The sequence below is a fragment of the Penaeus vannamei genome, chromosome 41 (genome assembly GCF_042767895.1).
Source record: "Penaeus vannamei isolate JL-2024 chromosome 41, ASM4276789v1, whole genome shotgun sequence".
NCBI lineage: Eukaryota > Metazoa > Arthropoda > Malacostraca > Decapoda > Penaeidae > Penaeus > Penaeus vannamei.
Genome location: NC_091589.1, coordinates 13,771,511 through 13,781,510, shown reverse-complemented (window position 1 = coordinate 13,781,510; position 10,000 = coordinate 13,771,511). Strand labels below are relative to the sequence as shown.

At 43.5% G+C, this 10,000-nt stretch overlaps 1 protein-coding gene across 2 annotated transcripts in view; it reads right to left on the bottom strand.

Moving 5' to 3' along the window:
• Positions 1 to 431: 431 nt before the first annotated feature.
• The window catches only part of LOC113825502 (shootin-1), a 99,979-nt gene continuing 90,410 nt past the window's right edge, over positions 432 to 10,000 (bottom strand). For both annotated transcript variants that reach the window (XM_070117648.1, XM_070117649.1), the window contains exons 7-11: positions 9,360 to 9,500; positions 7,838 to 7,999; positions 5,398 to 5,545; positions 4,574 to 4,948; positions 432 to 3,734 (exon numbers count right to left, since the gene is read on the bottom strand). In XM_070117648.1, the coding sequence (XP_069973749.1) occupies positions 3,079 to 3,734; positions 4,574 to 4,948; positions 5,398 to 5,545; positions 7,838 to 7,999; positions 9,360 to 9,500 (1,482 nt within the window). In that variant the 3' untranslated portion in view covers positions 432 to 3,078. The remainder of the gene's footprint in view (positions 3,735 to 4,573; positions 4,949 to 5,397; positions 5,546 to 7,837; positions 8,000 to 9,359; positions 9,501 to 10,000) is intronic.

Here is a 10,000-nt window from a genome sequence, read left to right as displayed (position 1 = left end):
CACTGGCCTAGGAAACTTCAAATGAAAATCTCTCCATTCTGTTGTCTCCTCCTGAGTTGCTGGACCATCACGTCCCTCTAAATCTATTGTGATTCTTGTGACCATTTCTTTGAAAGACTAACGGAAAGGGTTGAGGAGCGATTTGCCTTGAGGCTTGTTGTATCATTTTATTTATATCTGGTATGTCTGTTTCCATGGATTTATTTTCCAATGTATTTGTTCTTTGTTTTGTCTTTTTTACCTCTGTGCATATGTATGTGAGTGAGATTGAGGTTGAGGGTGAAGAAGAGAGAGGGTGATGGAGAGGGAGAGACTGAGACTAAAATTACGTATATCTTTGGTGGCTGTCTGTATGTACAGATATGTAACAGATTACAAGTCTTGGAGTAAATGAAAAAACAAGAAGAAGAAAGGACCAGAAAACAAACATATGGTAAAATATACCTTTATACTTCTATATTTGAGAAATGAAAAAGTAAAAAATAATGAAATATCCTGAATTAACAGTACACAAGGAAATAGAGCGAGAGAGTGAGATAAAAACAAATATTACAATAAGCGAGGCCAATTCACAAATGACACCTGCCTGTGGTGTCCAAAATGTTATATGATGGAAAAAAATTTCTTTGAAAAGCCATCATTAAAAACAAGCAAGTCCTTAAACACTTGCTTTTGCAGCTATGTTTTAAAAAATTGTATAGCAGTGTTCAAAAGGTTGTTATAAAAAAAGAATGAATGGTAAAATATTTTAGTAAAATTACAAAGAGCAGAAATAGTAAATAAATTATATCACAAGGAGAAATTAATACCCAATAATCAATTAGAGAAAATCAAAGTGACCCTACAGAGAAACTGAAAAATCACATCTAGGAGAGTTGCATGGAGGGTCTCCTGCAAAATTTACCATTAAAGCATCTATTATAAAAAATGAAAGAGAAGTACATAATAATGGCTAAATTAGCAAGAACTACAAAATCCAGTCAACTATGCATGCAAATACATGAATTTTTGCTTGCAGTCTAAACAGAAATTTCAATCAGTAGTACTTCACTTAGGAGGATTTTTGTTTCTCCTCTTTAAGATATGTAATATTAACAATTTCCTTTTTTTAATGTTATCAAACATATAGTTATTTTCTTATTTGTGCTTTAAGTATAGACAAAATTTCTTCATTTTCTACCTTTTTTTTCTTTTTGGGGCACTTGCTTCACAAGGGATTATAAGATTCAGTTCAAAAAGATCTTACAAAGTACAGGTTCTGAATTTGACATAAAAACACTATCGTTCTGGGAATAAAACCTCTGCTCTCCACCATTACAAAATGACTGGAAAAAAACCTACTTTGACTAGCTTAGTTCTCTCAATAAGTCGCACTGAACAGCCTCATTTTAAACAGAACTTTGTCAATACTAAAAAAAAGTTGAAAGAAAAAAAAGTTGAGCACACTTCTGAATTTTTTTTCACTCGCACTTAACAATACTCAAAAAGGACTGTACAAAAAAAAGAAAACACTATCAAAATATGTAAAAACAACCTTCATGGAAGGTATAAAAACAGTTATCCTGGAAGAAAAATGTAAATACACAAGGCACGTGCTTCAAAATCGAACCCCCAAAAAAGCAAGTGATGTTTCACTTTTCTGTTGTTGACTCGTTTTGTTGTATAAGCAATAACAATTAAAAATAGTATTAATACAGAAAAAGACCTCTTTATCCATTTAGATCGAACTGTCAAAGCTTTCATTCATATATTTTACATATTCTAAAAAATGATGATTCACTTCCAAGAATGAAGGACTATTTCTACGTTATTCATTTCATTCATTTCGTACCCTTAGAGAGTTTACTCTGTCCTACTCAGCAGAGGCATTGTAGGGATCTTGAAACATTTGGAGTTCAGCTTATGCTCAATCTTTATATTTTCACCCAGTAATTGCACCATTTTCCAAGTCATTTCTGAGTATAAATAATGTAAGATTCGAGACATTGTGCTTTACCAGAATGTTTTGGCGAGGTTGTTATGAAAAAAAATTGAGACTGAGATCAGGGTTGGAAACCTGGGTGCCAAGCAATGCCATTTCTAGTTATTGCAATAACCATAAGCAAGTTTAGAAAATATATAAAAAAGAGGTATTTTTCATGTATTTAAAAAGTTCCTTAAGAGATCTTTGTTGATTGAGCAAGCTTGTTTGATATTATTTCATATTCTCAGAATCCAAGATAACTTCAGTGAAATACTTAAACTACATGACGTAACCAAATCCTATTAAACAATTCCTTACATAATTTCTTCAAAACAAACATTTATTGGGAATTTTGATGGCTTATGTCTGAACATATCAGAGGAAAAATTTTGGCACTTTTTAGGAAAAAGTATATAATTTCTTAAATCTACTACAATAGAAACAATTAAATGAGCCTCATGATTGCATTGTTCGTTTATATATACATAAATAATCATCATCATTATACAAAAAAAAAAGAAAAATCAAAATGCTACACCCATAACATAAAAAAAGAAGATAAATCCTATCTTTAACACTAATGCCATGATACTATATATTTTTAAATGCAGGTCATGAAATACAGATGTAATACTGAGGCACCTTGTATGCGTTTACTACTTCTGTTGTCATTGTACACAAAAGTATTACCATAGCCCATTAAGGAGTACTGTAACATTGTAAAAGCCATATGAACTATTCTTATTATCAGGGAATCCATAACATCATTAAAATAGATCATGTGAATAGAATCTACGGAAGGCAAAACGGGCTTTACAATAGACTCTTTATAGATTCAATAGATATGTTATAACTTTAACACAACGTCTTGGTTGGGGGAGGGGGGTGAGGGAGACAAGGTATTAAATATGCTCTATCCATTGAACAGTCGTACCACCATCTTAGTATAAACAAACGAAGCACCTACATTTAATGGCTCAGATGAAAAAGAAAAAAAGTAACATCAACATCAGTTTGATTTCGTGGCGAGAGCCGGGCATCTCGGCCCTTCCTCTCCTCTTCTTGAGCTCCTTCGGGCCCTGGTATCGGCTCCTGCAGCCCTCAGCCCCGCGGCCTCACTCCTCCGAAGGGCTTCGGCTGGACTTGAGGAAGATGGTGGTGCTGGAGACGGCCCTGCCCGGCGACGGCCGCCCGGAGTCGCGCTCCTCGGAGTCGCGTCCGCTCGAGCACGGCGGCGTCGCCTCCCGGCTCGAGCTCTCGTCGGCGTCGTGGCCGCCCGTCGCGTGCAGGCGCAGCGTGAACGACGCCTCCGCCGTCCTGGGGCTCCCCCCCTCCTCCTCCTCCTTCTCGGGCGAGCTGCCCTCCGGCTCAGGGGACTCTTCGGCCTTCGGGGACGCCTCCTTGCTCGCGCCCTTGCCCGAGTCCTCGCCGTCCCTGGGGCTGACCTCCTCCTCGCTCGGCGGCGGCGGCTTCTCGTCGCTCTCCTCCTCCGCCTTCTTGTCCTTGTCCTTCTTGTTCTTCTTGGACGTGTTCTTCTTGGCCTCCTGCGACACGGCGGAGGGCCGCAGCCGCCCCGCGCGCCCGCGCTTCATCGTGGCCAGGATGCTCTTCATCTCTTGCACAGCGTCGGCCGGCTTGTCCGCCACCTCGCCCGACGCCTTCTTGCTGCTGTAGCCCAGGCAGAAGGGCTTCGTGGCCTTCAGTTTGACGCCGCCCTGCTTGATCTGGTTGATGAGGTCGTCCATCCCGCCGCCAGGTTTGGCGCTCGAGTCTGTGGGAGGAGGAGGGAGGTCAGAAGGGCTCTCTCTCTCTCTCTCTCTCTCTCTCTCTCTCTCTCTCTCTCTCTCTCTCTCTCTCTCTCTCTCTCTCCCTCTTCTCTCTCTCTCTCTTTCTCTCTCTCCCCCTTCTCTCTCTCTCTCTCTCTCTCTCTCTCTCTCTCTCTCTCTCTCTCTCTCTCTCTCTCTCTCTCTCTCTCTCCCCCTCTCTCTCTCTCTCCCCTCTCTCTCTCTCTCTCTCTCTCTCTCTCTCTCTCTCTCTCTGTGTCTCTGTCTCTCTCTCCCTCCCTCCCCTTCTCTCTCTCTCTCTCTCTCTCTCTCTCTTTTTCTCTCTCTCTCTCTCTCTCTCTCTCTCTCTCTCTCTCTCTCTCTCTCTCTCTCTCTCTCTCTCTCCCTCTCTCTCTCTCTCCCTCCCCCTCTCTCTCTCTCTCTCTCTCTCTCTCTCTCTCTCTCTCTCTCTCTCTCTCTCTCTCTCTCTCTCTCTCTCTCTCTCTCTCTCTCTCCTCTCTTCTCTCTCTCTCTCTCTCTCTCTCTCTCTCTCTCTCTCTCTCTCTCTCTCTCTCTCTCTCTCTCTCTCTCTCTCTCTCTCCTCTCTCTCTCTCTCTCTCTCCCCTCTCTCTCTCTCTCTTCCTCTCTCCTCCCCCTCTTCTCTCCCCTTCTCGCTCTTCTCTTCTTTCTCTTCTCTCTCTCAATCCCTCCCTCCCTCTGTTTACCACTAGACCCCCCCCAAAAAAAAAAAAAAAAAAACTCGCTTTTCTTCGCCCACTCAACCCCCTAACGCAATCCGCCCACTCAGCCCCCTAACACAGCCCGCCCACGCAGCCCGCCCACTTACCTGGGCCGTCTGCCTCCTTCTTGTTCTGCTTGGAGACCCCGATCATGGTGGCCAGCGTCGCTACGGGGTTCACAGGCGGAGGTGGAGGGGGAGGAGGCGGGGGAGGGCCGCCGCCTGAAGAAGGTGGAGGAGGTGGAGGTGGAGGAGGGGGAGGAACTCCGACGCCTGGAGGAGGTGGAGGTGGAGGAGGAGGTGCCCCGCCACAAGGAGGGGGAGGTGGAGGGGGAGGGGGAGGAGCTCCAGGTTGGCATTCGAATTTGGCGGCGGATCGGCACCTCGAGGGGGAGTCGCGGCCGCCAGTTGGTCCGTTGAGGTGGAGCGAGGAGGACGTCTGCGCGTGTCTCAGGGATTTGATTTCCCGCTGCTGCTCCTCAACTGAAATGATCCGAATGAGGGAAATGAAGGAGAATTTCCGATAAATGGGAGATGGTGATATAAGCGAATATGACGAGGAATTTATTTTCGATTTGGTGTGTTTGAAGTAGGGTAGGTCTTTAAGATCTTAGGAGATAGATGGAGGGAGTGATAGCGAAGGAGAGAGAGAGAGAGAGAGAGAGAGAGAGAGAGAGAGAGAGAGAGAGAGAGAGAGAGAGAGAGAGAGAGAGAGAGAGAGAGAGAGAGAGAGAGAGAGAGAGAGAGAGACAGGAACAGAGAATCTGACCGAAAACAGGATAGATAGAAATATAGAAAAGAAAGTAGGCGAGAAACAAATCAACAAATACAAGAAAAGAAACGAAAAGTTAAAAAAGAAAAAGAAAAAAAAACGAAAAGTACAAAAAAAATAAAAAAAAAAATAAAAAAAATAAAATGGAAAAAAATCATACCTTCCTTCTGGAGTTTTTCCACGTGTGCCGCGGCGTCCATGGCCTTCTTCTCCTGCGTCCTGACCTCCTCCTCCAGCAGCAGGACGCGCTCCTTCAGCAGGTCGACCTCAGCAGCCTTCTCTCCCGTCTCGTACGATTGCAACTTGGCCTGCAGTGCAATGGAGAGTTGTTATATCGGGGTTTGCTGATTTTGAGTCAGTTGTTATATCGGGGTTTGCTGATTCTGAGAGTTATTATATCGGGGTTTGCTGATTTTGAGTGAGTTGTTATATCGGGGTTTGCTGATTCTGAGAGAGTTGTTATTTCGGGGTTTGCTGATTCTGAGTGAGTTGTTATATCGGGGTTTGCTGATTCTGAGCGAGTTGTTATATCGGGGTTTGCTGATTTTGAGAGAGTTGTTATATCGGGGTTTACTGATTTTGAAGAGGGGGGGAGGGAAGGAAAAAAAGGGAAAATTAATCTTCTAAATTGACCTGTTTTCCTTTATTTTTTTCTGTGTTATTATATGAATAAAAATGGGTTTGTTTTTTCTTTACCTAATCTCAGCTCTGGCATTAATTATGCTTATTAACCATACGCCATTTTGTTCTGATTTGTAGGCTTTGTGTAAAGGAACGCTTGTTGAATTTTGTATCTATTTATCTATTTCTTTATTTAATCATTTATTATCGATCTACTTCTATATACTGAGTCCGTCATCTGATTTACAGCCCTGAAAAAATAGCGGGTTTAGGGATCCCTCTGATAAATGTTATTTCTATTTGAAAGATCTATTTTCCTTTCTTTTTATCAGACTTCCTAAGGCATCTTTTCCAGCGGTTAAGGGAAACGCGACACTTCTCGTGCGACAGGAATCAAGTAGACGGTTATAAGTTGCCAGATGCATTCCTCCTACTTTGGATATTTCATGCATATTCGTACTTATATTGGATATCTTAACACCGCACTACCCACCATAAGATATCAAAAGCCATCTTGGATATCATATTCCAAAATACTGTTTACCTGTTGGAAAATAACAAGTACAGTAAAATAGCAAGCCGTCAACTGCGATCATTCCCATTACGTCACAGAAATGGGCGGAGCTTAGAAGCCTGTCTCGCCTCCGATCACGAGACAGATTTTGGTGTCGCGGCGCGTCTCGTGACACCCTAAATGCCACCGGAAAAGATGCCTCTAGTCTCTTTTGCTCTTCGACCCCGAAAATTGCCATGTCTCAAAAAAGAGGAAGTAAAGAAACATGTATCTATGTATATGTATATATCTATATATATAAACATATATAATGATAACTCAACAGGTCTTCCTCAAAAGAACACACTGAGACTTGTGTTGGTGTTCTCTTTGATTCAAGTATAATGACAAAACAATAACACTAAAGAATAAAGACTAAAAACTACAATGCCAACCCCACAAAAAAGGAATAAAATACAATAAAAAAGAAAATCTACTCATTTTTCTCTCTCTCTGTTCAACAGATTTGTGGCTTCTGATTTTTTTTTCTTTCTTCCTTTTTTCTTCTCCATCAGTAAAATTTGGGGTATTTATTCCCATCCACAAATTTGGGGATAATCTTTTTATATATTGGCATGCTGTTGCCCCAACCGCGAATTTTAGGATACTTTCTTAAAAATGGGTTTACATGGGTATGTCATCTGGCATCTTTTTTTTTGTTTTTTTGTTCTTTCTTTTTTTTCTTTTTTTATTAAGGGTATATTATACCCGGTTCACCAATTCTGGGATACTCTGCTTACTCGGGTATGCTATTCCCCATTCACCAATTTTGGAATAATATTTTTGTATGTATGGGTATGTCATCTCGCATCTACCATTTTTTTTTACATGGGTATGTTATTCACAATCTACCAATTCTAGGATTTTTTACATGGGTGTGTTGGTCCCCTTCCACCATTTTTTTGCATGTTCATATCATTCGTAATCCACCAATTCTGGGATATTTTTTATATCGGTATACTATTCCCCATCTACCAGTTTTAGAACACTATTTTTTTTTTTTTACATGGGTATGTTAGCAATGACAAATAAACATTAAAAAAAACTACGAAATCAACCTCTCGACAAAAGCTAAAAGCACGCAAAACCTAAAGGCACGAGCCTTCAGCTTGTGAATGGTCTGCTTGTGTTCCTCGCAAAACCTAAAGGCACGAACCTTCAGCTTGTGAATGGTCTGCTTGTGTTCCTCGCAAAACCTAAAGGCACGAACCTTCAGCTTGTGAATGGTCTGCTTGTGTTCCTCGCAAAACCTAAAGGCACGAACCTTCAGCTTGTGAATGGTCTGCTTGTGTTCCTCGCAAAACCTAAAGGCACGAACCTTCAGCTTGTGAATGGTCTGCTTGTGTTCCTCGCAAAACCTAAAGGCACAAACCTTCAGCTTGTGAATGGCCTGCTTGTGTTCCTCGCAAAACCTAAAGGCACGAACCTTCAGCTTGTGAATGGTCTGCTTGTGTTCTTCGTCGAGCGCGTGCAGTTGCTGAGTGACGCTGTGCACCTCCTCCAGCGCCAGCCTCAGTCGCTCATCGCCCATCACGTCGGCAAGAGCTACGGCGCTCTGCCTCGCCAGCGCCGCCTGCTCGCTACGGGCCTGTGGGGGGAGATAGGAAGGGAGGGAGAAGGGTGAAAGGAAGGGGAGAGAGATAGGAAGGGAGGAAGGGGGGGGAGGGAGATAGGAAGGGAAGGAGAAGGGTGAAAGGAAGGGGAGAGAGATAGGAAGGGAAGGAGAGGGGTGAAAGGAAGGGGGAGGAAAAGGAGGGATAAATGGACGGCGAAGGGAAGGGGGAAGGGGGGGAGGAAGGAAAGAGAGAGAGGGGATGAGAAGGAGAGGGAGGAGGAGAGAGAGAGAGAGAGAGAGAGAGAGAGAGAGAGAGAGAGAGAGAGAGAGAGAGAGAGAGAGAGAGAGAGAGAGAATAGGAAATGGATTATTTTCTTTCTACTATGTTAATTTTCATTATTATCATTATCATTACCATCACAAAAAGGTTATCAGTATCACCATCATCACCACAACCATCATCATCATCATCACAATCATCAAAATCAAATCACCATCGCAATAATAATCCTTCTCACCACAACAATCACCACCATTATCTATTATCATCACAACCCTCATATTCACACTCATTACCATCATCACAACAATTGCCTTCACGACTTGCTCCCAGCATCACAATCATCGAAATCAGATCATCACAATCATTCTCATCACGACAGTCACCACCATCACCCATCATCATCACAACCATCATTTTGCACTTTTTCCGTCCATTTTTTGACAATTTTATTTAACATAAATACCAACATTCTCGAATATAGCTCTTGGTTTGACTTTGCTTGGCTGAAAAAAGTTAACGAAAAGGTTTTAAGACGGAAACGATCATTATCGTCTGACTGGAAAATCGACAATTCGCCCAAAAATGGACAAAATTTCAGAAAATTGTAAAAAAAAAAAAAAAAAAAAAAAAAAATGGCGGAAAAAGTGTTAGTGCGTCAACACCTTAATTCCCGCTTTCACAACAACACCAGAAAAATACGTTCGCACTCGCCGCTACCACAACTCTCCCCCTCCTTCCCCTCCTCCTTCACCTCCTCTTACCCCTTTCCCTTTCTCACCATCCCTTCCCCATCCTTTTTGCCTCTTTCCCCTATTTTTTTTTTTTTTTTTTTTTACCTTCGCCGCCTTCTTCGCCCTCTCTTTCCTCCTTTCCCCTCCCCCTTTCCCCCTATTTTCTTACCTTCGTCCTCTCCTTCTTCCTTTCCCCTTCCCCATCATTTTCCCTCCTTCCCTTTACTCCTTTTTCTTACCTTTGCGGCCTCCTTCTTCCTTCCCTTCCCCCCCTATTTTTCTTACCTTCACCTCCTCCTTCTTCCTTCCCCTTTCCCCTTCCCCCCCTTTTTTTCTTACCTTCGCCTCCCCCTCCACCCCCCGCCCCTATTTTTCTTACCTTCGCCGCCTCCGTCGTGGCCTTCTTCGCCTTCTCCGCCTCCGAGTGCAGCTGTGCCTGCAGCGCCTCCACCTCGTCCAGCACCAACACCGACACGCGACCCATCCGGCGCTCCACCGCCTCCAGCTCCGTCAGGCGACTCTGCAGAAGGAGGGGGAGGTTGAGACGAGGGAAGGAGGTTGGTCGGACGGATGGGGTGGGTTGGGGTAGGGTGGGTTAGGGTAGGGTGGGTTAGGGTAGGGTGGGTTAGGGTGGTGGGTTTGGATAGGGTGGGTTAGGGAAGGTTGGGTTTGGGTGGTGGGTTTGGGTAGGGTGGGTTAGGGTTGGGTGGGTTTGCGTGGTGGGTTTGGGTAGGGTGGGTTAGGGTAGGGTGGGTTTGGGTGGTGGGTTTGGGTAGGGTGGGTTAGGGTAGGGTGGGTTAGGGTAGGGTGGGTTAGGGACAGAAAGAAAATAGATAGATAGATAGATAGATAGATAGATAGATAGATAGATAGAGAGAGAGAGAGAGAGAGAGAGAGAGAGAGAGAGAGAGAGAGAGAGAGAGAGAGAGAGAGAGAGAGAGAGAGAGAGAGAGAGAGAGAGAGAGAGAGAGAGAGAGAGAGAGAAAGAGAGAAGAGAGAGAGAGAGAGAGAGAGAGAGAG